Source organism: Paroedura picta, chromosome 4 (assembly GCF_049243985.1).
Source record: "Paroedura picta isolate Pp20150507F chromosome 4, Ppicta_v3.0, whole genome shotgun sequence".
NCBI classification, from domain to species: domain Eukaryota; kingdom Metazoa; phylum Chordata; class Lepidosauria; order Squamata; family Gekkonidae; genus Paroedura; species Paroedura picta.
In genome coordinates this window covers 26696805-26724343 of record NC_135372.1, presented here as the reverse complement: position 1 = coordinate 26724343, position 27539 = coordinate 26696805, and the positions used below count along the sequence as shown (strand labels likewise).

General features: G+C 53.3%; 1 protein-coding gene and 1 long non-coding RNA gene across 2 annotated transcripts; one reads left to right on the top strand and one right to left on the bottom strand.

Moving 5' to 3' along the window:
* Nucleotides 1-1586: 1586 nt before the first annotated feature.
* Nucleotides 1587-15442, bottom strand: ABHD17A (abhydrolase domain containing 17A, depalmitoylase). Its single transcript, XM_077332050.1, has 4 exons — nt 15129-15442; nt 6023-6217; nt 4107-4286; nt 1587-2692 (listed from the first exon to the last, which is right to left on the bottom strand). Exons 1-4 carry the CDS (start codon nt 15440-15442, stop codon nt 2467-2469), a joined length of 915 nt encoding a protein of 304 aa, XP_077188165.1. The 3' UTR covers nt 1587-2466.
* A 227-nt stretch (nt 15443-15669) lies between these two features.
* Nucleotides 15670-23819, top strand: LOC143835004 (uncharacterized). Its single transcript, XR_013229956.1, has 2 exons — nt 15670-15803; nt 23723-23819. It is a non-coding gene; the product is annotated as an uncharacterized LOC143835004 (long non-coding RNA).
* Nucleotides 23820-27539: the final 3720 nt, after the last annotated feature.

The window sequence follows — 27539 nt, the reverse complement described above, 5'->3', positions numbered from 1 at the left end:
GGAAGAGAGCCGGAAGCTGCCCCTGAACAACCCTTCCGACTGGCAAGCTGGAACTGGTGAGAGAGAAGAAGAGTTGGTTCTTATACCCCGCTTTTCATTACCCAAAGGAGTCTCCAAGTGCCTTCCCCTCCTCTCCTCACCACAGGCACCCTGTGAGGGAGGTTGGGTTGAGAGAGCTCTGAGAGAACTGTTTGATGAGAACAGCTGTCTGTAACCGGCCCAAGGTCACCCAGCTGCCTGCACGTGGAGGAGTGGGGGATCAAACTCAGCTCTCCAGCTCAGAAGCCATCAAATAACCACTGATTCATGGGGACACCATAGGGCAGGGGCGGCCAATCACTGGCTCTCCAGATGTCCATGGACTACAGTTCCCACGAGCCCCTGGGAATGGTAGTCCATGGACATCTGGAGAGCCAGAGCTTGGCCACCCCTGCTGGGTTTTTGAGGCGAGACATTCAAAAGAGAGTTTTATACTCTTGCTTTTCTCTGCCCAAAGGAGCCCCACAAGCAGGTGGGGCTGAGAGCTCTGAGAGAACAGTGACAAGCCCAAGGCCACCCAGAAGGCTTCACGCAGGGGAAGGGGGGGAAATTAGACCCGGACTTCCAGGGAAATCAGACCCGGACTTCCAGTCCCCTGCTCTGAACCACTCTAGCACGTTGGTTCAGAAGTAGTTTGCCATCACCTGCCCCTGCATACCAATCTCGGACTTCCTTAGCAGCCTCTCACTCAAGTACAGACCAGGCCCGTCCCGGCTTTGCTTCTGAGATACACCTAGCTTGGGCCATGAAGCTCAGGGCAATGCCACTTCCTGGAACTCTCTGATGAAATCTTTCATCAAGGAATGGGCACCAGGTCTCCCCTGCCCCCTCCCCCATTGAAGCCAGCAGCAAGGACCCAGCAGGTGCTCCTACCTGGGCCTGTTCAGTGGTGGCCCACCCTTCTGTGGAACTCCAAGCCACCCGCCGTTTCCGAGGGCCTTTGGGGACCCACGGGGGTTGGCCTTGGGGAACGTTTTCCTCCCGTCTGGAATTTAGAAATTATTAAGCAGCTATTTTTAGGCAGGGATGCTGAACGTGTCACTGTACAGTCCCTGCTTCTAGCATTTTCCTCTCCAAGTTCTTTCGTTTGTTTTGTTTTTTTTTAATCAGTGGGCTTCCTTTCCTGTACAGCCTCAGATGGTTAGCAGGCACCTCTGGCATCTTAACGCGTCTTAGTGTTTCGTTTCATTTTTCTTCCGATGAGGAGCTGTGCTCTAATGTTCCTCGACAGACAGAAAAATAACTTACCTCTTCGTAAACTTGGAACTAAAGCATGCACAAGCAAACAAAACGAAGCTAACAGCCACACACATCGTGTGAACCTTAGCGTTCTCTGGGAGACCCCAAATCCTCCCTCAGCCATCCCTACCCTTGGGAATACCGATTACACTCTTCGGCCCTCGCCTACCTCGTAGGGATGTTGTGGGAGCGAAAGTAGAGGAGGGGCCAATAAGTGGAGAACCCTGGAGAACATACAAAAAGACAGACACATCATCCCCCGGAGCCACCAGAGTAAACCAGGCAACGTTTCTTGGAAAAACAGTCCAGACCTTTAAAACTTTTATTCCATGTTGCTTGCAAAATGATTGGGTCAGAGACTTCATACTTCTATATCTGCCTATCTGGAATTAAGGGAAGCACAGGCTGAACACAGGGAAATTTTCGGATGGGGGAGGGAAGAGGCTAGAACAAGGGAATCCAGAAAGTGGCCAATGGATCCTTCCCCCCAAAACGACTGGCATTCACCCCCCCCAGCCCCCTCCCCCCTATTCAGTGCTGGCTTCTAAGGATCCGCAGCTGGAAGCAGCAGGATCCAGATGGCCATCGTCTCCAGCCTGATTGCTCTTCCCCTGACAGGGGAGGCTGGATGCCAGAAGTTGTTACCATCTTGATACCAGGAGGCAGCATTGGGGTTCATCCAGGCCTTCCCCTTTTCTCCCCCCCCCCCCCTTCAATGGCCTTATTGCTATTGCTTGACGCGGGGGAAATCGAGAGTTTGACACAAGATGGCATAGTGGCGGCCGAAGACGCAGGGCGGTCCCGGCGGACGTGGTCATTTCAAAAGAAAGGATGGCGGCCGTAGGCCAGTCTGTTGCCGTCTGAAGCCAAAGGGAGGGGGTGGAGGGAGGGCACCAATCCTCGGTGCGTTTTCACAGACAGATACGCCATCGCCAAAGATGGCAGCCTCACGCCGGAACCGCTGGCGTCATCCTATGACAAGACACGGCTGGTAGAGACCCGGGGTCCGTAGGGACGACGAGCCCGCCTCGGAGGGCGCAAGGGCCAGTTTCGCTTTGATGGGAGGGGGTATTGAAGTCGCGGCACCGACAGCGTCCCACTTTTCGGGTTTGCGAACATCTCCCTGCCTCCTCAACCGAGGAGCACGGGGGCAGGCGGTCCCCGGAGGGAACGGCGCAAACGGGGGTCTCAGTTATGCTGGCCGGACAGATCTTGGGAGATGAACTTGCGGAGGCGCTCCAGGTACTGGCTGTAGAGTTCGATGTCGTTGTGGCCGGCCCCTTCCACCCACAGAGGCTCGACGGCCTTGGGGCAGCGTTCAAAGAGGGCCAGGCCGTGCGAGAAGTCGATCACCTCGTCTTCCGTGCCGTGGATGAACAGGACGGGGGACGTGATGCGGGACACTTTGTCGATGCTGCAGGAGAGAAAGGAGATGAGGAGGCTGCGTGGGGCTTAGGCCGAGCTCAGAGAGTCGACTAAGCCCTGGAGAAAACGGGCATTGAAGCCATGACCTTAGACATGCCAAGGTGGTGCTGCGGCCATTTGACCAATAAAAGGCCCGCCATTTAAGCATGGGGTTGAACAGCTTTGTGCTGGCAGCGGAGTCCAAACCACACGTGACATTGGAGGTTCACAACCGTAAGGACGTAAGAGCCCTGCTTGGTCAAAGCCCATCTTAGCAATGTAAGAAGAGTCTTGCTGGATCAGACCAGCGGTCCCTCTAGTCCAGCATCCTGTCTCACATTGTGGCCAAACATTTCCTCTGAATGGCCAAAAACCGGGCATAGAGGCCAAGGCCTTCCCTGACAAGAACATAAGAACAGACCTACTAGATTGGACCAGTGGTCCACCTAGCCCAGCCTCCTACCTGGTTGGCCAACAACAGGGCACAGAGACCAAGGCCTTCCCTGACAAGAACATTAAAAGAGCCCTGCTGGATCGGACCACTGGTCCACTTAGTCCAGCATCCTGTCTCACACGGTGGTCAGCCAGTTCCTCTGGAAGGCCAACAACGGGGCAGGGAGGCCAAGCCGTTCCCTGATAAGACTATCTAGTCAAGCATCCTGCTATTACAATGGATGCCATTTGTAATTAACTCCCACACTGGGGGCTTCGATCATGCGTATGGATCCCGTGTGGTTTGGCCCAGAGGTGGTCGGAAATCCTGGCAGGCAGGCAGGCAGAGCAGGCCAAGATGTATCCAGTGTCTGATCCGGAGTCACAGCATTCACACGCCAATTTGACACCCATCGGCCATGAACTTAGCCATTGGTGTCTACGCCAACTCCGTAAGAATGGCCAGCACTCTTGAAGCCGCACCCAGGAGTTGTGAGCTGTTTAGATCAGGCCTCCATTTTTAAGCAATAAAAGTATACTAGGGGGATTCAAACACAGAAGCTCCAAGAGACTTAGCATGTCTCTGTCTCTATTAGGGTGGTGGCCAGAGCTGTGGCATGGAGAGGAGGGGCAGTGGCGGCGTGCAAGCCGCCAGCTGGTGCACCTCCGCCACCCCTCTTCTCTCCAGCACTGGCCGCCTCAGACATCAGCGATCACCGAGGCAGCCAAACCGAGCCGAAGCGCACATCCTAGTCTCTATCAACCCTCCCTGCACAAATCCACAGGCTGCACCATGAAGCGAGACCCAAGTTCAAATCCCGCACACTACCGTGAAGCTTATTGGGGAAGGAGACAGCTTGATCCTGTCACTCTTTCTCTGCCTGTTTCTCCTTACAGGAACATGGTGAGGATAAAAGGAGGGCCGTATACCCCAGCCCTTGAAGGAAAGGAAGGTTAAAAGTATCTTAGAAGAGGGTGACCCATGGGCTTACTTTGGGAAAGCATCAAAGCAATACGTCTTCTTGGTTTCCGGAAAGGCGACGCGCATGCCTGAGGTCAGGGGCGAGTGCAGGATGACTGCGGCACACTCGTAGCGAGAGGCGAGGTCCACGGTGGGTACGGTGCCAATGCTCTGCCCATACAGAATGATGTTCTCCGGGCTGATCCCATAGCTGCAGAGTGGGGAGAAGATTCCAGAGGGAGATACATTCACTGTTCCAAGTTCAGCTACTTCTCTAGGCCACGGGGTGCCCCACTTACACCTTTACTGGTGCCCAAGCATCTCTAGGAAGTGGCGTTTTGCCAAGTGAGGCTTGTCACTGGGTTATAGGGATGTGCACAGAAAAAGAAATGGTATATATTGGATTCGGCCAAATCCGAACCGGTCGAATCGATGGTTTGGCATAGTGATTTGGATCCCGATAATTTGGCTTTTGTGAAATCGATTTGATGCTATCACAACCAGCGAGGGGCGATATAGAAATTGAAGGAATAAAATAAATAAATAAAAACCTATCTGCCATTAAAGTCAATGGGGGAATTTGGCTTTTTTATCCATTCCACCGTCTGGGGGTGGGGGAGTTGAGATCGAGGCACCGAATTTGCAGCGTAACTGCTGGGGCCTCACTTCAAAAGCACCCCCAAGCTTCAAAAAAGTTGGACCCAGTGATCCAGTTCTACAGGGACCCAAAAAGAGTGCCCCCATCCAACCTCCATCGTTTCCTATGGCGGGGAGAAGGTTAAGGCCAGAGAAACAGAGAACCGGGGTGGCTTCAATTCATCTTTTTCCTCTCAGTCAGCTGCAGGGATTCTCAATCATTGGTGCATCACGGGAGCCCACAAGGTGTGCTGTGGCATGGGGGGGGATTAATTAATCTTTTAAAAGCTCCCCCCACCCCTGTATATGGGGAGGCCAACCCACCCCCTCCCAAAGCCCCCTCCCAAAGCCATTCAAACCTTTAAAAGCTGAGGCTCCTCTCATGTCGGTGGCAACTCAATGAGTGAGGGGAGTGTTTTTGTTTTAAAACTGGGGTTGGGGGGCAGGGGGGCCTGGTTCAGCCTAGCACGCAGCCATGGCTTGGCTCTAGCCCAAGCCAGGTTCCTGGTGAGGTCCGGGGCAGGGGGGGGGGGGGGGCTGCATTTGAAGCCTGCAAAAATGGCTATACAGCAAAGCTTGAAAATTCTTCCAGTAGCGCCTGCATCAGGGGTTGCCAAACTGTGCATCTCCAGATGCCCATGGGCTACAATTCCCATGAGCCCCTTGTCACAGGGCTCATGGGAATTGTAGTCCATGGACCTCTGGAGAGCCACAGTTTGGCTACCCCTGGCCTATGTGGTTAAAGGTTGAAAAAGGGCTAGTCTACTGGGTCCCCACTCCTGTGACTCAGCTCCTTGGGGGCACAGCCCTACTGATGTCTCCCTCTGCCACTCGGTAAGGTTCTGTGAGCACAAGGAAGAGACAAAGATTGCACAATCATGCCATTGTTCCCCGCCCACATTTCTTCACAGGCCCCCCAGTTTGTAGCAGTAATATAGAACGTCAAGGGATGCTTGCAGGAGGAGCTATATCGTTGGGTGTACAACGTGTACACAACTAGGAATATCAGTACTATAGGCCAGGGGTAGTCAACCTGTGGTCCTCCAGATGTCCAGGGACTACAATTCCCATGAGCCCCTGCCAGCGTTCGCTGGCAGGGGCTCATGGGAATTGTAGTCCCTGGACATCTGGAGGACCACAGGTTGACTACCCCTGCCATAGGCCATTGTGAGGCAGCAGACTCTCCCGTCTTTTGCACCCCTGCCTGTTGCTCACAGATACACTGCCTCTGCATGAGGAGGCTCCTTTCCCTAGCCGTCACGGTTTACCAAACCTCCGCAGACACCTTATTCCCTCCACCTGAAGGCATACCGGGTGCGGAGGGCCTGCCAGGCCGCGTCGACATCGGCATAGAGGTTCTTCTCCGAGGGCTTCCCCGTGCTGACCCCATATCCGGAGTAATCGTAGGAGAAGATGTTGCAGCTGATCCGGGTCCCCAGGCTGATATAGAAGCTGCACATCTGGCCCAAGTCGACGGCGTTGCCGTGGGAGAAGAGAACCGTGAACCTGGAGGAGAGGAAGGAGGCATTGGCACGAGCGGGAGTCAGGCACACTCCACAGGAAGCGGTAGAGTCCTGAGACGGTAGACAGCGCTGTACCACATCCATCACAAGTTTACATAAACCTTGAGGAGGCCCATTTAAGAAAACATACAGCAGCAGAGAGACGTTTGCTGAATTTGCAGTTAATACGGTAACTGCTCTGGCGAACAGACTGAACGCACTGGGGAGATCTAGCAACTTTTTCATGTTTCTCACGTGTCATATCAACAAGCATACTATAGAGCTATCGAATCAGAGGGATTCGTGCTCTCGGCGAAAAGGCGCCTGATATAAAATGTGCACTGAAATACATAAGAAGTCCAAAACAGAGTCATGGGAACAAAAGTTTGCCCCCAGCACCACAGGGGCATAATCTGTCTTCAGCGGGTATCCCCCAAAATCTGCCTTCCAAGGTTCAATGTGATGCCTTCCGTAGTTTTGGAAGGCAGATTTTGGGGGATACCCGCTGAAGACATTAAAATACTAATATATGGGGCCATTTGGCCCGGGTGGGGGGAGGATACCAAAGGTCAGGGGAGAGCATGTTTTGTAAGCGTCGAGAATTAATAGGTATTCTAACTCAGTCAGCCTTTTTTTAATACAAGAAAAGATCTCCCTCTCTGATAGTCGGCAGGAAATCGTAGCCAAATCCGAGTTCTTTAAGCATATCCTCACCAATTTGATTCCAACCGATTTCGGATTCTTTGAGTATGTATTGAACAGGACTCCCCTCTTCACTATCTGAGTGAACTCTTTACCACCATCACAAGTTCTAGATAATATCTAAACCAGGGGTAGTCAAACTGCGGCCCTGCAGATGTCCATGGACTACAATTCCCAGGAGCCCCTGCCAGCATTCCCAGGGCTCCTGGGAATTGTAGTCCATGGACATCTGGAGGGCCGCAGTTTGACTACCCCTGATCTAAACACTAAGGCTCCAAGTCCCAGAGCCAGGAGGCTATATCAGGGGAAGGCCTTGGCTTCTCTGCCCTGTTGCTGCCCCTCCAGAGGAACTGGCTGGCCCCTGTGTGAGGCAGGAGGCTGGACTAGATGGATCCTCACTGGTCTGATCCAGCAGGGCTCTTCTGATGTTCTTCTCAGGGAAGGCCTCTCTATGCCCTGTTGCTGGCCCTCCAGAGGGACTGGCTGGCCCCTGTGTGAGGCAGGATGCTGGACTAGGACCTCTGGTCTGATCCAGTAAAGCGCTTCTTACATCCCAGTCACTCAATCTGACCTACCTCGGAGGGCTGTTGTGAGGATAAAATGGACAAGTGGAGAAATGGTCAGCTGCTTGGAATCCCCACTGGGAAGAAAGGTGGGATGTAAATCAATGCTGAGACCCTGGGAGCTCTAGGCCTGCAGCCAATTTTTCATGCTCTAAAGCTGTCTTGAGGGTTTCCGTCTCAATAGCATTTCAGCTGGCGGCGGAGCATAGCAGTGCCCCAAAAGACCCCCTATTGCACTACCTAATAACAGCCTTTGACTGTTGAGAACCCCTTGAAACATTCTTCAGGCTTTGATTAACCCCAGAAGTGGCACAATAGTGCAGAATATGGTTGGGAAGCAGAGCTGTGGACACGCCCACCCAAGGCCCCTCCCCTCCCCACCCCCCTCCAGCCCCAGCATTGGCCATTTTGGGAGGGGGGAGGGCAGGTCGACATGCCAATATACTGTCATGTTACCTGATAAACCAGGGGTAGTCAAACTGCGGCCCTCCAGATGTCCGTGGACTACAATTCCCAGAAGCCCCTGCCAGCGAATGCTGGCAGGGGCTCCTGGGAATTGTAGTCCATGGACATCTGGAGGGCTGCAGTTTGACTACCCCTGTGATAAACGTTTCATGAAACCCTGGTTGAGAAAAACCTGACTTAACAGGTCAGCTCTTTTTAAAAACTGCACATAGATTGGCTGCTCCTTCCTCCAGACCCAAGCACAGCAAGGGAGTCTCTGTCCAATCACAGGGTCACCTGAAGTTGCCACCTGTGAAATCGGACCCTTGGTCCATCGCAGTTGACTCAGGAGGGCAGCAGACTGTTGGAGTCTCAAGCGGGGATTGTACATGGTCCCTTTGCCTGGTCTTTTTAAGGGGACGTGCCAGGACCAAACCCAGCAACCTTCAGCCTTCCACTGAGACACGGCTGCTCCCCCTCATGTGCCGAGTTCCTCCAAAGGAAGAAGAAGAAGTTGGTTCTTATATGCCGCTTTTCTCTACCCAAAGGAGTCTCAAAGCGGCTTACAGACGCCTTCCCTTTCCTCTCCCCACAACAGACACCCTGTGAGGTGGGTGAGGCTGAGAGAGCCCTGATATTACTGAAGAAGAAGAAGAGTTGGTTCTTATATGCCGCTTTTCTCTACCCGAAGGAGTCTCAAAGCGGCTTACAGTCGCCTTCCCTTTCCTCTCCCCACAACAGACACCCTGTGAGGGAGGTGAGGCTGAGAGAGCCCTGATATTATTGAAGAAGAAGAAGAGTTGGTTCTTATATGCCGCTTTTCTCTACCCGAAGGAGTCTCAAAGCGGCTTACATTTGCCTTCCCTTTCCTCTCCCCACAACAGACACCCTGTGAGATGGGTGAGGCTGAGAGAGCCCTGAGATTATTGAAGAAGAAGAAGAGCTGGTTCCTATATGCTGCTCTTCTCTACCCAAAGGAGTCTGAAAGCGGCTTACAGTCACCTTCAATTTCCTCTCCCCACAACAGACACCCTAAGAGGGAGGGGAGGCTGAGAGAGCCCTGATATCACTGCTCGGTCAGAACAATTTTATCAGTGCCGTGGCGAGCCCAAGGTCACCCAGCTGGTTGCATGTGGGGAAGCGCAGAATCGAACCCGGCATACCAGATTAGAAGTCTGCACTCCTAACCACTGTACCAAACTAGCTCACCACCAACAGGAAGCCCCACTGCGTTTGGCGAGGCTGCTGCCCCAGTGATTTATGCGCAGGCAACCCTGCTCTGAACGGGATTATTCCCTGCCCTCTGGCCAGAGACCCTTTCAGCTCGAGATGCCCTCATTAGAACTTCAGTAGGCCTTCTGCAAGCACACAGTCTTCGAAATGGAGATTCCTCTGGCCTTCCTCCTTCCCTGGAAAAACATGCTCAGCTCTAGGGAGTCTTGCCGCCAAAATGGCGGCCATCTTGGAGAGGGCGTCTGTACGCTTCAGATGTGAAAAGGGGTCTTTCCCACGAGAATTCAACTGCCTTTCCACAGCCAATCCCCACAATGCACAAAACTGCATAAGACATGTGGTCAGGGGTATGAAGGAAACTCTAAAAGGTACAGAAGTTCTGCCGCAAAAAGAATTTCCTTCACTGGAACATGTACGTGCTCAAAGGCTTTGTATATAAAAGCCAAGAATTGGGTGACCCAAATAGATCTAGAATCTGAAAGGGCAAACTGGTCAAAGGTACAGAATTAATCGCAGCTTAGAAGCACAGAGATATTCGGTGGGTTTGTTAATTGAGAGAAGACGACTGGCGTAATTTTTTTCCAGGCTGAAACAGTCTCTGTTCACACAGAAGAAAGTCCAGTTTGCTTACAAACGATCTTACTGTTACAGAAAGGAGAAGAGGTGGGTTTATTATTATCCTGCTTTCCACTACCCAAAGGGAGTCTCAGGGCAACAGGCACTCTGTGAGGTAGGTGAGGCTGACAGAGCTCGGACAGAACTGCTCTGCGAGAACAGCTCTAGCAGGACTGTCACTAGCGCAAGGTCACCCAGCTGGCTGCATGTGTCAAACTATTGCACAGTCAATATAGTTGGGGCTGGGGGGGGGGGCGGGAATTGGCCTTTACAGCTGGCTAAGCTAAGATAGAGTTGGCTACCAATCCAGGAGGAAACCGGAGGGGGCCAGCCCCGAACCGGATTGGCTCTGCCCACAAACATAAAGGGAAGAGGAGTGGCCCTCCGCATCCGCCAGAGAAAAACTGGGAATAATGGATCCTAAAAGCAGCGGCGAGAGGACAGGAAATTCCAACGAGAGTACGGCACTCCACCCAGTTCCCCTTGTCTGCCCCACACAGGGCTCATCTTTCTCACAGAGCCCTTCCCTGGCTTTTCCTTCTTTCCTTCTCTTCCTCTCCCCTGCCCACGTACGTTCTACAGCAACGCTGACTAATAACGCCAATCCGTTTCAAGACTCATCCCAAGGCCCCCAAGCCGTGTCCACTTCCCCTTCAGGAGGGAGAATTTCCACACGTGCCCGTTTTCCTGCTAGGAGGGACAAGGTACCCAAGCTGAAGACCCCTGGGACGACTTAGGCTTGCCTTTCTCAACCAGGGTTTCATGAACCCCCCTGGAAGGGTTTCCTGAATGGGTAGGGAGTTAATGGATTTATTTGTCGTTGGTTTTTAGAAAAGTTTATCGGATTAGATTTCATTTTTTATTAAACGTATTGCTGGAAGCGATCTTTGACAACAGTTCTGTGTTTAAACAGCATAGAGTGTTTTTTTAAAAATTACAATCTTAAGGCAGGCTTCCTCGGGAGGTGGTGGGTTCTCCATCTTTGGAAATTTTTAACCAGAGGCTGGACAGCCATCTGACAGAGAGGCTGATTCAGGTGACAGTAGATGAGCGATAGGGATGTGAGTGTCCTGCAAAGTGCAGGGGGTTGGACTAGATGACCCAGGAGGTCCCTTCCAACTCTCTTATTCTATGATTCTATGAAAGCTTTTATTGCTGTAGTCTGATGTTTTCCCAGGAAGCCCTGGGATATTCCACAGCAATATCAGTGAGACATCCTATCATGCATTGATTTTTAATGTATTCTTAAAATTGGTTAAACATTTATCGGGTGATATGACCATATGTAGTCCTGTCAACTCATCCTCCCCTCCCAAAATGGCCACTGGTGGGTCTGGAGAGGTGGGGAGGAGCCCCAGGTGGGCATGTTTCAGGGGTTTCTCAATGGTAACAAAAGGTGAGACACTTCTTCTGGGGTCACCCGCTGCTTTTAGAAAGCGGGCAGAGCCAGGTAGCACCTGGTAGGGCTTCTGTCCAGCAAGCCTTCTGATTGACTAAGGGACATTTGAGTTGCTGGGCAGATTTTTTTTTTTAATATTGCTTTTGCAGTAGCAGCCACCCCAGCCCAAGGATGAGCACAGCCCTGAAGATAATCCTCCCCTGGCAGGCAGTTTGTGGCAGCCCTTTTATGCTGTGCCCACTATAGCCTCTAAGAATGCCCATGAAATCAGTGGGTGGACCAAGGCGCACGTCAGAATTCCTTGGCAGAATTCCCAAAAGAAGGGGACTAGTATGTGATAAATGGACATTTTTCATCTGATCCATTACGATTGATTTTGGCACCCTACAAAATAAGTTCTCATAATTTATTTATTTTATACAGGCTGCTTTATGTATTTTATATTTTATCCATGGAGGTGTATCGAAATTAGACCTCTGAGAAAGACCCAGCGAGGGTCAAAACACATCAGGTCTAAGACCTAAGATTGTACAGTGTACGTTATAATTTTTCAACAATGGCCTATAGGCTTTGTTTGTGTTTTTAATCTTAAAGGTTTTTTTTTTTAAGCGTTCATATATTTTTGTAATCTGTTGCCCAATTTACATAGACATCCAACCTTTCCGGTCCTAACGCATTCCAGGTAGGTCTTTTGTCTTCTGTTCTGCGCAACATTTCTCCCCTCCAGCAGGCTCAAAAAGGCTGGGGATCCCTGATTTAAACTGACACGTTGGCTGCTGTTCTACTGGTCTTGCAAGCACCCTCCAGCAATGCCAATTTATCTTCACAAGAACCATGAGAGGAATGGCAAGCTGGACATGGAACTGGCCTCATTGTGGGTGGGCAGGTAGCTGCAAATTTCCTGCATTGTGCATTGGGTTGGACTAGATGACCTGGAGGTCCCCTTCCAACTTCATTATTCTATGACTCAGCCGAGGTCACCCAGGGAGCTTCACAGCTGTATGAGATTTGAACTCAGATCTCCCAACCTTGCCCCTTGCAAACTTTTCAAAATCTTCTCTATTGCCAGCTTTGAAGGGAGTAATCCCAGCCATCCCTACAACAGCCCTGTTAGGCGGGCCCGTGTTATATTACAGAGAGGTACACAAGAAGACATAGAGGTGGGATTGGAATCCATGGCTCACAGACCTTGACGTTTCTTAGGTCTTTTAACATTCAGGCAACGGACCCAAAGGAGCATTCTCCCTGGCGAGATCAAGCCCACCTCAACCTTGAACAGTTCAGCAGGGGTCTTCCACCAGGCCTGTGGCTGAAAATGCTGGCTCCCTTCTTGAGAACCTACAAAATCTCCACTAGCTAACCCAGGTTTTCCCAACCAGGGTCTCAGGAAACCCCGGGGTGTCCCGATGACCCTGGAAGGGTTTCCAGAATAGGTGGGAGTTAATTAACTTCTTATATGTTTTTAAAATTTGTTAAACACTTTGACAACCCATGCTTCCCCTCCAAAATGGCCAGGGATGGGCCTGGAGGGGGTGGGAAAGAGAGGGGTCCCAGGTGGGCGTGTCCTCAGCTCTGTTTCCCAACCATATTCTGCACAATCACACCACTTCTGGCGTTTCTTGAAGCCTGCAGAACGTTTCAACGTTAAAAATGTAACCCTCGGTTATTTAAACTACAAGGCGGGCTGTTTTAACCATGATTTTAAAGACTTTAAAACCTATCCTTTAATTTTAAATTGTTTATTTATATGTTGTACTGTGGTGTGTTTTTATCTGATGTCACCCGCCCTGCATCTATTGAGAAGGGCAGGTTGCAAGAATAGATGTGTTGTTGTTGTCGCTGTTACAACTAAGTTCACTGTGTCATTTCCCGACCATCCACAATTCAGTTTTAAAACACGATTGGCTGTGTGTTGGAGACAGTCTGCCCTGCAGGGTAGGCCACCCCACCGACGTAAAGCATTGGACTAAAATGTCAAGATCTGGATTCCACCCCCTAACAAATTTCTAGGCTGTGATGGAAACAGTTTGGGCAGGGGTGGGCTTGATCCAACCTGGATTTCCTCTTTCACGGTTTTCTCCCTAAGTCCTCTAAAGCAGCGGGCCCCAGTCTTTCTGAGGTCAGGGACCGCCTCCGGGGGTGAGGGGAGAGCCGACGGCCCGGGTGCCGCGCAAACGCGCATGCGCAGTTGCCGCGCGTGCACATTTTCACCACCAGGGGCGCAAACGCTTATGTGCAGCAACTGCGCGCATGCGCGTTTGCGTCACCGGCATGCCGGCGGCCACACCTGCCTCTTCCCTTCCTTCTCGCTGTGGGGGGGCTGTGGCCTTCGCGGCCCAGTACCGGGCTGCAGACCGGGGGTTGATGACCCCCGCTCTAAAGGCCACGTAGCCCTCTCCACTCCAGCAAAGGACAGAGAGCTAGAAGGTAAGGGTGTTGGAAGGACCAGGGAGTATCCAAGAATCCAGGAAATTGCTCAGAACAGCGATTCCAAACGGCCAGATTGCACCTAGAGATGGAGACCAGGAAGGGGGCGGAAGTTCAGGCCAAGGATACAAACCGGAGTACAATTTTGGATCAGCCACTCCCTCTAGACTCTTTCAGACAAGCCCTTTGTTTACGATACTTCTAGTCCTTAAGGTGGAAAAAATGCAGAGGAGTGCAGCCAAGATAATCAGGGGGCTGGAGCCCCTTCCCTATGAAGAAAGGCTCTGAGACTATTCCATTTAAGAAAGAGTCAACTAAAGGGGAACATGAATCCTAGAATCATAGAGTTGGAAGGCACCTCCTGGGTCATCTAGTCCAACCCCCTGCAGTATGCAGGACACTCACAACCCTATCGCTCATCTACTGTAACCTGCCACCCCCTTGAGCCTTCACAGAATCAGCCTCTCCGTCAGATGGCTATCCAGCCTCTGTTTAAAAATTTCCAAAGATGGAGAACCCACCACCTCCCGAGGAAGCCTGTTCCACTGAGGAACCACTCTGACTGTCAGGAACTTCTTCCGGATGTTTAGACGGAATTTCTTTTGAATTAATTTCACCCCATTGGTTCTGGTCCATCCCTCTGGGGCAAGAGAGAACAACTCTGCTCCATCCTCTATGGCAGCCTCTATATGAGGAAGGTTTATAAAATTAAATTATATTATAAAATGATACATGGGGTGGAGGGAGATGACAAAGATACATTTTTTCTCCCCATTCCCAAATACCAGAAGTCAAGCACTGCCAATGAAGCTGATGGGCAGTAGGGTCAGGTTAGATAAAAGAGAAGACAACTTTACATAGAGTGATTAAATGTGGGATTCTTTACCAGAGGATGTTATGACAGCCACCGGAACAAACAGCATTAAAATAATCACAGGTCAACCACCTCCCTTCTCTGGGCTGTTTCCTGTGACAGAAATTATCACTGGCGACTAGCCAGGATGCCTAAAGGAAGCCTCCACAGTGGCTAAAGACAACCTCTGAATGCCAGAGCCAGGAGGCACCATCAGAGGAAGACCTCGACTCTCTGCCCCATTGCTGGCCTTCCAGAAGAACTGGTTGGCCCCTGTGTGAGGCAAGATACTGGACTAGATGGACCACTGATCTGATCCAGCAGGGCTCTTCTGATGTTCTTACCAAGGAAGGCCTCGGCCTCTATGCCCAATTGTTGGATGTTCAGAGGAAACGTTTGGCCACAATGTGAGACAGGATGCTGGACTAGAGGGACCATTGGTCTGATCCAGCAAGGATCTTCTTACGTTGCTAAGATGGGCTTTGACCAAGGTACACAACTGAGCAAGAGAATTTTCCCTTCCCAAAAGACAGAACATCCTGGCAGATAAGTCGGGTGACACCCAGATCTTGGTTCCTGGGAGAGGCATCTGTTGATCCTCGGCTACCATTTTGTACACACAAGCACACACACACACAGACCCCAACCCTCCTGTTCTACCTTCCCGGTCACGGCTCACCTGGCACCTGGGACACAACGGACGTACATGCAGCTGACCCGGTTCCCTCGGTTGCTCTTGGTCAGGAACACCTCGATGGTGTCCAGATCCCGTTGGTTATACTGAAAATCCGCCCGGTCCGTTAAGTGGAGCTTCCATCGGGTCATGGCACCACTCCGCAGGGAGCTGGTGCTGGAACTCCCAGCTGGTTCTGGTTCCGGGACAATCGTGTAGGTGGGCTCCGGAGGCAAGAAAGCTAACTTGGCCGCAATCCGACCAGGGCAGGGCGGGCAACAGAAGAGACAGCACAGTTCGCTCACTGAAAGCCCGTTCATGGCTGCTGGTGATAATTCACAGACTTGGGTGACGAGATAATTTTCAGGGGAGAGGGCGGAGAACAACCAACGCTTCCCAAGAATTGAGGAAATCTAGCCAGTTAGGAAAGTGTTTCAGCTTCCGGGGAGATAAACAGAACCTTTATGACATGCCTCTCTGGAACAGCCATGGTCGGGGTCTCCCGCATTCCGGCGTGGGGCTTGAGAACCGCAAGGACTCTTGCTGAACACATGCTCTGCTGCGCAGCCTCCTAAAGCCTGGGGGAAAGAGGGGGAACTGGTTACCGGAGCACCCGAAGAGCACATGACGGCACACTGATCCCAAACACGCGCGTCAAGAAACCCATGGGCCTATCTGAAGGTACAAACCTCCCCATACACACAGGGCACACCCTCCGCCAACCATGCACACATGACAGACGTTCACCTCCAATGGAATGCACATGCCATGATTTTGTGGCATGGATGGAACCCTCAAATGCAAGGGACTGCGTCTCCTCTGGTGCGTGTGTGAGGAGGGAGATACTCTCTCATTCTGGACTGCAAAATGATGCAAGAGCAGCCTGGGGAACTGCCTGGACAATTCTCAGAAGTCTGACAGCTTTCTCAAGAATTTGGGAACACACTGGATACTGTCTCTCCCCAGGAACCCTGGGGGATTTTGAACCACAGGGATAGGAGGAAAGAAAATAGCCACTGTGTCATTCCCCAGATCGATAGTTACAAACTCTACAAAGGGTTGGGCAACCCTTTGGAGGCCATTGGATGGCCCTGATGGCTAAATGGAACCTCCAGGCTCAGAGGCAGTCTACCGTTGAACACAAGATGTGCAGGGGAGGGACTCTTTTATTGTGCTACCACATCTACACCTGCTGTCATTCCTTTCCTAGATTGCACCACCTTCTGGACCATAAAATCTAGGGCAGGGGTGGCCAAACCAGGGCTCTCCAGGTGTCCATACATGAGCCCCTGCCAGCAGTTTAGCCACCCCTGGCCCAGGGAATTTCAAGACGCAGCTTTCCCAGAATGTCCACATCCTCAGGTGAGACAAAATTACACACTTGGAGCCAATTCCAACAGGCCTGCCCCCTCCCCTTCCAAAATCTTCCCCTGATGCTGCCCCCTGTGGCTCCCCAGATGCCCAAAGACTACCATTACCATGAGCCCCTGCCAGTCACACCACGGAGAGGTGAGTAATTCAGGCAGTCACGGGCCACGTACTCTCAACACAAAAGCCAAGCCCCGTGACTCATGAGAGAGCCCACACAAGCACACACACACGCCCCACGGCCAGGAATTCGAAACCGCGTCTCGGTCAGCATGGCCCTCTCCCCCTTCCCCCAGCAAACTCTCAATCCGGTTGGGCCAGGAAGCAAGGTGGAAGGGGCAGTGGGCAAGCAACAGGTGAACAAGAACCGTAGGAGCTGGGCCCTGGCATGCAACAGGTCCACAAAAGCGTGACCAAGTCCAGACTGGGGAAGAGAAGGTCTGTGGCAGGGGGTCTCTGTAGGGGGTGATGCTGCCCAATCCACCTGCCAAGACAGCCCTTTCCTCCAGAGGGACCTGAGCAGGGGTCTGCACGGATCCTGACCCCCACCCCCCACCCCCCTGCACCGTCACAACAAGCAGCCAAACAGGAGGGATCCCGGCATCTATCAGCTGCAGACCAGGGTGGACTGAGCTCTTCCACATCAAGGGAGGGGCGGGGATTGAGGTCCCTCTTTGCCCAAAACAAGGGGACAGACAAACAGCCGGGTGGTGACGTCAGCCGGGACAGACGCATCTCAGGGTAGGGATGCCAGCCTCCAGGGGAGGCCTGGAATTCCAGGTCCTCTCCAATCTACAGAGCTCCATTCCACTGGAGAAACGGAGGCTTTTTTTGGGGGGGGGACTCTACGGCATTGCACCTTGCTGTCAGGGATGCCACCTTCCAGGTGGGACCTGGGGAACCCCCCCCCCCGGCATTGCAGCAGCTAAAGGCGAAAAGGGATGCTGTGGAGAGGGGGCTCTAGGGCACGGTGGTCCCTCCCCACCCCCAAATCTCCCGGAATTCCCCGACCCGTAGCTGGCAGCCCTCTCTCGGGAGAGGAAAGGGGAGGAAGCGGACCCAAGCCACGCAGCAGCGGCCATTTCCTCCGAGGGCTGGCCAGGGGTCTTTGGGCCCCGAGGCAGCCCCCCACCCTCACCCCCGCCCGCCCGGCTCACCGCCAGGAGGATCCGGCCGAGCCGAGCCTTGCGGGGCTGCGCCAAGCCCAGGGCCCAGCGCCCAAGCGCCGCGGAGCCAAGCGGACGCATTCCCGGGTCCTCCTCCGGGAAGGGCCGGGGGGGGGGGGGGGAGAGAGAAAGCAAGACGGGCACGCGCCCCCCCTCCCCGCGCCGCATCCTCCGCGCGCGCCCGCGACCTCCCCCCTCCCTCCCTTTCCCCGCGTCGTCGTCCCCCCCCGAAGGCTAATCACCGGCGCGCGCGCCCCTCGCCCAGTCCGGGGTCTGTCCAGGGCGGCGCGGTGGCGCTGCGGCTCCTGCCCGGCTCAGGCGGCCAGCCCCCGGCCGGCCCCGCTCCGCCCCTGCGCCGCCCCCGCATGACGCGCCCGCCGCCCGCCTCGCCGCCGTCCGCTCCCGGGAGGCGGATGTGACGGGCGAGGGAGGAGGCTGCGCTGGAGACGACGGCGCCCCCCCCCCCCGGCGCCCCCAAAGCCGGCCGGCCGCTCCACACGCACCCCGCGCGCGCAAGAGGCTTCCCGCCGCGCTCCTGCATGAGTCTCGGCCCGGGCGACGCAGTGTTGGCCGCTCTGGGAACCGGGGGGAGGGGGGGCTTCTTGCATCCCTGACATCTCTGGGGTTTAACCGGGGGGGGGGGGCTTCTTGCATCCCTGACATCTCTGGGGTTTAACCGGGGGGGGGGCTTCTTGCATCCCTGACATCTCTACCGGTTTATTCCCCCCTAAAGGTAAAGGTAAAGGTGTCCCCTGTGCAAGCACCGAGTCATGTCTGACCCTTGGGGTGACGCCCTCTAGCGTTTTCATGGCAGACTCAATACGGGGTGGTTTGCCAGTGCCTTCCCCAGTCATTACTGCTTTACCCCCCAGCAAGCTGGGTACTCCCCCCCTACCTCCCCCCCAAAAACTAGACCTCAGCCCTTGCTACCCGCAGGCCTCAGTCTTTCTGCCCCAAGAAACCGCCGGGAGAACCCAGGGGAGGCCTGGAGAAAACGGGCCAGGGGCGGAGGGAGGTTAAAGCCCCACCTGTTTTTCTAATTCAAACTGGGGAGCCCCGCAGTCAAAGAGCCCTGCTGGGTCAGACGGCGGGTCCGTTTAGTCCAGCATCCGGTCTCACACAGGGGTCAACCAGCGGGGCTCTTCTTAATCCAGCGTCCTGTCTTTGCACAAGGCCTTCCCCTGATACGGTGTCTCCTGGCTCTGAGATGGAGAGGTTGAGCACCTCTGAATGTGGAGGTTCTCCTCATTAACCTCACCTTAGGCATTCTTAGCCTAGCCGTCCTCACAGGATTGTTGTAAAAGCAACACAGAAAAAATATTCCAGAGAGATGCAGGCAAATAGAAGCCACTGGGATGCTGTGCACACAGCCTCTGTAGACTGGGGCAGAACCCATGAAACTGCCTCAAGTGGTAAGGAGGAGTCTGAGGGTGTGTATGTGTCTGAGAGAGAGGAAGTGAGGAGACACCAGGGAGGAGGCCGGGGAAGCAAGAGGGTAGGTGGGAGTGGGGGGGGGGGGGGAAGGAGTCTGCGTGTTTGTGTGTCTGTCTGACAGCGAGGGCGGGCAGGTGAGGGACCTAGGAGCCCTAAAGCAGGTATGTGTTCCACATACCTGTGAGAGTCGGGCTGTCACTACATTTTTTCTGAATGAAAACTGGAGGCAGTGACTCACGGCTTAAGCAAAGATGTACCAGAATGCCATGCCCTTGGCAGAGACCATCAGGAGACAATGCCAGCATGGCAACTCATACAGAGATGCAACAGGCAGCCACTTCTAAGATTGCGCCTCACAGCATTGTGAGATACTGAAGTCTCCAGTGGGATCAGATTCCTGAACATTGCAGGATCATAGATTCCAGCCCTGGATTAACCATTAAGCAAAATAAGCACCTACTTAGAACACCAAGGGAAATGGGAAGCACAGAGCCCCCCCCCCCCGGGGCCTTAGACTTGGAAGGGGCCTTAGAGGCCATCTAGTCAATGCAGTATCAGCCTCAAGCACCCAGGATAAGGAGCTGTCCAGCTGCTGCTGGAAGACCACCAGTGAGGGGGAGCTCCCCACCTCCTGAGGCAGCCCATTCCACTGCTGAATTACTCAGACTGTGAATCCCCCCCCCCCCGGTCATCTAGCAGGTACCATTCTACCCATAGTTTAAAGCCATGACTGGGGGTTCTACCATCTGCTGCTAACAGGAACTTTCCCCTGTCCTCCTCCAAAGGACAGCCTTTCAAATACCTCAAGGGAGCCTCCGTGTCCCCTCTCAGCCTCCCCTTCTCTAGGCTGAACATTCCTAAGCCCCCCAGCCTTTCCTCATGGAGCTTGGTCCCCAGGCCCTGGATGATCCTCCTTGCTCTTCTCTACACCCTTTCCACTTTGTCCACCTCCTTTTTGAAGCGTGGCCTCCAGAACTGCACACAGGACTCCAGGTGGGGTCTGGCCAATGAAGGACTAGGACACGGAGCAATTCTGATGTGACGAGGAAGTAGAAGAAGAGTTACTTTATATAAATACTAGAAAATAAGCCAGCCACAGGTAAAATGCAGCGGGCGCTAGCGGGGCGCGCCATGAGGGCGGCGGGGCTCTGCGGCCTGGTTTGGGAAGTCCGAGGTCGTCCGGGAGGGGCACCTCAGGGCCTACTGGTGTCCGGGGGAGCGAGCGGTGGGCGAGGTAGAGGGGAGGAGAAAGTGGATGGGCTGTAGTGACTTGCGCAGGGTTCCCGAGCTTGTGGGCTGCAGCCCACGCTGCCGCCTGGTCAGAACAGGTCGCCGCCGCCGCGGCCAACACATCGTCCCCCGGCCCAGCCAGTTAGCCAGCAGCGGCCGCCGGAGGAGGCTTTGGGACCGCTCGCAGCGGCGGCGCGACACACCACGGAGCCCCAGCTGCCCAGCTCCTGCGACACTGGCTGCAGCTGCTCCTGACTGCCGCGCACGCTCAGGACGCCCTGCTGCCGCCTGCGGGCTTGCAAGGCTTGTAGGTAATGGAGGCGGTCGGACGTCTGCTTCGGAGCGTGGAGGGGGTCTTCGCGCCTCCCGATTCGTCCGTCTGGCAGCAAGGGACCAATTGTGAGCCTCGCTGTGCGAGGCTCACAATTGGTCCCTTGCCGCCAGACTGACACTCGGAGGGCCCAATTGGCAAGTGCTTTGCACCTGCCAATTGGGCCCTCCGAGTGTCAGTCCAGGGGAAGGGGCCTACTGGCACCCTTCCTCATCCCAGACAGGGCCTGCCGATGGAGCCCTTACTCTTTTATTTTATCTGCTCCGTGAGGAGCGGTTAAAGATAAATGCTGCTGTTCTCTACCAGGAGGCTCAAAGCGTCTTACAGTCGCCTTCCCTTTCCTCTCCCCACAACAGACACCCTGTGGGGTGGGTGAGGCTGAGAGAGCCCTGCTCGGTCAGAACAGTTTTATCAGTACCGCGGCAAGCCCAAGGTCACCCAAGTGGCTGCATGTGGGGGAGGAGCGGGGAATCAAACCCAGCTCACTAGGTTAGTTGGAGCTCCTAACCACTACACCAAACTGGCTTGGGATCAGGAAAGCAGGAAAGGGGTGTTCCCAAACTACCCAAAATGGCCGGTGCAGGGAAAAACCAGATTGCATGCATTTCCACGTTTAGCAGTCCCAATTTAGACCCTGCTAAATCCTCCTTTAAAAATGAAAAACAGTTTTCTGGGGATTCCTTTGCTGCAGGGCAAGTGAGGGGGCAATTCAGGCCTGCATCCGTCAATGTAGCGTGGCGCGGCCAGGGGGGTGCAGGCGCAGAGCTCGGGGCCAAGGCCTTCAGGCGCAGCAGTCTTGTCGGGTCGAGGCGTGGCCTGAGCGGTTGCAGGTAAGGCCGCGAGATGGGGGAAGCGACTCAGCGTGTTCCTGGAGGGGCCAGCGTTCACCGAGGCAGCAGGGCGGCGGGGCCATGGTGAAGGGAGTCTATGTTCGTGGCGGCGGCGAGGAGTCGAAATGGGGAGGGAAGGGCGATGGTTCGTCGGCAGGAAAGGAGCAGGGCGGCCGCCATATGGGGACAGAGTGTGGGTGCGGAGTCCGGAACAGGCCAAGTGGCCAATAGGGAGGCACGCTACGCACGCCTCCCAATTGGCCACTTGGCCCCTGAGTGGCTCCCGGAGAGGGTCAATCAGGAGCTGCAAAGCGGCTCCTGATTGGCCCTCTCTGAATTTTTATCCTGGACGGGTCCCGCCCTAACTCCTCCCCAAGAGTCCTTACTCCTTTATTTATTCCGCGCCGCGGGGCGGGTTTAAAGATTCTATGATTCTATGATTCTATTTGCCCACCTCCAATCATCTAGCACCTCACCTGTTCTCTAAAAAGTGTCATAAAGAATGGACAGAAGTTCAGAGATAATATCTGCAAGTTCTTTTAGTACCCTTGGATGCAATTCATCTGGCGCAGAAGACTTTGTTACATTTAAAGAAACTAGGTGTCTATGCACTGCCCCCACAGTAGTCCTAGGACACCATTCCCATCCCCCCATTGTGTTATGTTTTTGCCACATTGAGCACCATTTCTTCACAAGGAGAAATAGGAGTTAAGCAGTTCAGCCCTCTCTTCATCATCTTTAAACCGCTCAGGGAGCGGCATACATATTTGGTTAAGGGCTAATTGGGTGGAAAGTGGGCGTGGCCAGTCCTGCCCACCTAGCTGGCCAATGGGCTTGCTTTCGCCATTGTCAGCAATTTGCCCCAGACGCTCCCCAGGACACATGGAAGTGCCCTGGGATGGGGGGAAGGGAGGGGGTTCCCTTCCCCATTGGCCCGCAGGAAGCCACAGCTTCAGCGGGGAGGGCCGGGGATGGCTCCCCCATGGTCCCAGAGCACACCCACAGCCTCCCTGGGCTGATGGGTGTGCTCGGCGCCAGGAAGGGGGCAACAGGGGGGGGGCCTTTCAAAGCCCGTTCTAACAAACGGGCTTTCAATCTAGTCTGTTATAATTTCACTTTCTTGTCCTCGCAGTGGTCCTACGGTGTCCCTATTCCTTTTCTCACTTGAAATATAACTAAAGAAGCCTTTTTTTGCTATGTTTAGCACTTCTTGCTAGCCTAAGCTCATTTTGAGCTTTAGCTTTTCTAACACTCCGCTACAATTATTGGTTATTTGTTTGTACTCATCCTTGGTAATAAGGCCTTCCTTCCATTTCCTAAATGACTCTTTTTTTATTCCTCGAATCAATTGACAACTGCTTGTGGAGACACCTTGGCTTCCTTAGGCTCCTTCCATCTTTTCTTCTCAAGGGCATTGTAGTCCATGGACATCTGGGGAGCTGCAGTTTTGGCCCCCTCTGCCCTGCAGCCCTTTACACCCACACAGAGCGAAATGCTAGCCAGAGAGGAAAACCTTCTCGGAACAGGGGCCTACCTTTTGAACAGCGGGGAATTTTTGGATTGGCTCGCTTCACCAGCAGGTGGCAGTGCAGGCCCACAATTTAGGGGTTTTGAGGCTCTGAAGAGGTGACAGCCAGAGGTCAGGCGAGATTCTAGGCCAGGGGTAGTCAAACTGCGGCCCTCCAGATGTCCATGGACTACAATTCCCAGAAGCCCCTGCCAGCATTCTGGGAATTGTGGTCCATGGACATCTGGTGGGCCGCAGTTTGACTACCCCTGTTCTAGGCCTTCACACTTGGATTGAGTGAAAGTATAAAAGAAATTAAGAGTTCACAATATTTAAAGTTAGCCTTTCAATGAATATTTATAGACGCCACAGCAAGGGACATGGTTGAGGTCCACTGAATATCCACTGGCCTCCCTAAGGACACGGAGAAATAATATCTGGACACTACGGAATTACGTTATTTCTATAGGAAAAGGGCTGGTGCAAAGGTGAGTATGGACTATGATTGAAGGCGTTGGATTTGGTCTCCTTTGGTCCATTTCCTGATATGATTATGATATTCTTCAGCATTACGTGGTTATTGGAACAAAGCACACAATATAAAGGACTGCACGAAATTTATTGGAAATAAGGCATGCTGCACTATGGATTCTTGTAAATACTTTTATTATGTATAGTTACTAGGTCATTTAAGAATTTTTGGAAAAACAGTGTTTTTCTTTGTTTTATTGCAGGAGAGAGCTCCAGAGGAAAGTGGCTGAAAATGAGTGTAAACCCTTCTAACTCTTTGGCTCTTGTGATTTAACAATAAAGAAGAAATTTCCCACCTGATGGCTGGTAACCCCAATGACAGCCCCTCCCCCAGCACTTACCTGTTTCCAGGACCATTTTCTCTCACTGTACGTTGCTTGAGTCTCTCGATTCTAGCCCTGCTGTGTTTATCACTTAGTGGCACTTCGGGGAATGTTGCTTTCCCCCCAATGCTGAACCAGTTTTTCTTTTTTCCCCATCTGGTGTGTTTTGAGTGAGGACTCGTGATCAAGGGGAAACTAACTTGAAATCCCACCATGCCCACCCAAACCTCCCTTTACAGTTTCTCTGTGCGGTCCGAGGGCAGCCTGGCTGGCCTGCTACATAGCCATTTGATCCGAGTCCCCTGGCATCCCTGGAGAAAGGACAGGGCACAGTGGTCAATCCAGCTGTCTACAGGTTACCAAAAGTAGCAAATTATCATATCATTCTTGCATGTGTTGTGCCAATGGGCTGCATGGGTTGTGTTCATATATGCCGTGCTCCAGTTCAATCTCATAGATTTCTGGTTGGTGCCAAACTTCTACATTCCTAATATAAATTGATTGATTGATTGATTGATTGATTAATTGAATGAATGAATGAATGATACACCGTTTAGTGCAGTGCTCCCCAACCCCCGGTCTGGAGACCGGTCCCGGTCCGTAGATCAGTCGGTACCGGGCTGTGGCTCCTCCTCATCCTCCTCTCCAGCAGTTGCCATGGCTGGGGCTCCCCTTCGGTGTGGCACTTTGCAGCTGCTGCTGGCAGCGCCCCCCAGCAGGCGGCGGGAAGTCAGGGGCGCTGGCAGGAAAGCAAGCGGAGCAGGGGCTCAGGCAGCAGTGACGTCCTTCAGCAAAAGACTACCACCCCTCGGGCCTCAGTAAAATTGTCAAGCCTTGACCGGTCCCCGGAGATAAAAAGGTTGGGGACCACTGTTTTAGTGCAGGGGTCCCCAACCCCCGGACTGCGGCCCGGTACCAAGCCGCAAAGGCCATCATACCGGTCCGCCAGCGGCCGCGCCTGCCTCCCCCCCTGCAGCGAGAGGGGGGGAAAAAGGCCGGCACGGCAGCCGGCGCACCAGCCGACGCGCCAGTGACGCTAACGTGCACGCGCGGAAGTGCTGCGCATGAGCGTTTACGCCCCCTGGTGGACAAAACGCGCACGCGCGGCAACTCTGCGTGTGCGTGTTAGCGCCACCTGGTGGCCAAAACGCGCATGCGCAGCAATTGGGCATGCGCGTTTATGAGCAACTGCGGCAGCCGGGCTGCTGGCTCTCCCCCACCCCCAGACGTGGTCCCCGACTAGATGAAGGTTGGGGACCGCTGTTTTAGTGGACATCTTGTCTTGCCAATTGTATTAACTCACTCGGTGTAATCCGCCTTGAGTCTAACAAGTGAGGCTCTTCCACCAAACCTTTCGCCAAGGAAGCATCACCACTGACTAGAGCCCCCAGAAGCCCCTGTCCCTACCACTAACTGCACCCAGCAGATACAGCACAGGGCAACTCCTAATCCGGCCACACACTCTGTTACAGTCACGCTATAGTTGTGCAGCTTATGGTTATACTATATACTATACTATATATTAGAAATTAAACCAGCTGGATCAAAAATACAGCGGGCGCTAGTGGGCAGTGGGTCGGTGGGTGCGGGAGGCCCCCCCTGGCCTCCCCCAGCCACCCTCCCCCCCCAAGCCCCCAGCTTCAGAGCAGGGCTTGGAGACCCGCGCTGAAGCCTCCCCCGCTGTCGTAGCTGCCCCCTCCTCCCCAAACCCCTGGCTTCAGCGCGGGGCTCGGAGCAGGCCCACCACATCTGTGATGTGGTGGACCTGCTCCGAGCCCCATGCTGAAGCTTGGCCCGGCCGAGTCTGGGACGGGCTGCATGGCTCCCTATTGGCCCCGGACTGATACTCGGAGAGGCCAATTGGCCCCTTCAAGTTTTTATCCAGGACTCGCCCCGCCCCTTTCTCCACCCACTTACCCCTTACTCCTTTATTTTTACCGCCCCCGCAGGAGCAGTTTACGGATAATGTTAGTAATGTTATAAGTTCATCATTGTAATGCATTCTGTAATGCTGTAATGTGAATCCTCCTTGTAAACCAGTCTGAGCCGCAAGGGAGAGCAGTATAAAAATATAATAAAATAAATAAATGCAATTATTATTATTATAAATAGATAAAGATTAGCCAGGGTGGCTTGGGCTAGCCTGTGCTCCTCAGATCTCAGAAGCTAAGCAGGGCCAGCCTTTGTTAGTATTTGGGTGGGAGACCTTCAGGGAAGTCCGGGGTCAACTACATAGAGGAAGGCAATGGCAAACCACCTCTGAATGCCATTTGCCTTGACCACCACCCCTCCTGCAGTTGCCGTAAATCACCTTCCACTCTAAGGCACTTTCCACCATCAGCAGCCAGGGTGACTGAAGGGAACCTCCATGTTCAGGAGCAGTCTGTCTTGGAACACCAGGGAAGAGGCGTCGGCAGCTGTGGTTTGCTTGTGTGTTGCCCAGGCATCTGTGGGGGTATCAGTGTACCAAGCGAGATGGCCTAGTCCAGCTAGGCTCCATTTACGTTCCCTGCGTGAACAGCACAGTTGTGGGGAGCATGAGGTCCTGTGTGGTTCTGGGCCCAGGTGCAGTCCTGACATCCCCTCTCCCCGATTTCCATGAGGGCAGGCTTCTATAACGCAGGCTGTCACCCCCGCTTGCTGGGCACACCAGCCTTGCAATGAAATCCCTTTCACGTGTCACAAAGAGGATGCCTGCAGCTGCAGCCAGTCTCTCTGTGAGGGCTCTGGGAACAAATCCATGGACATGGCGGCCACAGTACAGGGGTACCAACCTCCAGGTGGCGCCTGGGGATCTCCCATAAGACCAACCAGTTTCCAGGCTACAGAGATCAGCAGCCCCAGAGAAAACGGCTGCTTTGGAAGGGGGGGTGGAATCTGAGGGGTTCTGCCCCACTGAGCTGTCTCCCCTCAGCAAACCCTGCCCTCCCTAGGCTTCACCCTTGCCAACCTCCAGGTGGTCGAAAAAGGGGCCAAAAACCATTTGAGGCCAAATAAACAAGGTAAGGATCGTCTTTTAATTCAGATTCCACAAAAGGGGGGGATCTTTTTAACCATGTAAGGTGATAGATAAATCATGATATATACATACAGTTAGAGAACGCCATCTGAATTAGAGATAGATAGATAGATAGATAGATAGATAGATAGATAGATAGATAGATAGATAGATAGATAGATAGATAGATAGATAGATAGATAGATAGATAGACAGATAGACAGATAGACAGACAGACAGACAGACAGACAGATAGACAGATAGACAGATAGATAGATAGACACACAGACGCACAGACGCACAGACAGATCATTCAAAGTTAACATAATTAGAGAAAGACACACACACACATATATATATACCTTTCTCTAATTCAGACGCCATTCTCTAATTATTGTTTTTAAGGACAAAACAGCGCATCAACACTGAAGAAAAAATGTCTCTGTAGTAGGTAAATAGTGAATGAAGAGTCTCTCTCTAGCAACCTCCAGTAAAGGAGCTTTCGACTTTAAAGTCTTCATCAGGATTTGTATTGCAGCTGCGCTTCCATAAAGAACATGGTTTGATAGAAGCCTCAAATGATTTTCGCCTCTTTTTCAATCTCTCCTGTACGGCCATGTACAGTTGCCACCTCCAGGTGGTGGCTGGAGATCTCCCGGAATCACAACTGCTTTCCTTGTCAAAGGGACCAGTTCCCCT

Coding starts and splice junctions, on each gene's coding strand:
- ABHD17A (XM_077332050.1), bottom strand. CDS start 15,442: ATGAACGGGCTTTCAGTGAGCGAACTGTGCTGTCTCTTCTGTTGCCCG. Junction 4,287..6,022: donor TGGCAGGCCCTCCGCACCCG/GTATGCCTTCAG, acceptor CCCACTCTGCAG/CTATGGGATCAGCCCGGAGA. Junction 2,693..4,106: donor TGCTTTGATGCTTTCCCAAA/GTAAGCCCATGG, acceptor TCTCTCCTGCAG/CATCGACAAAGTGTCCCGCA.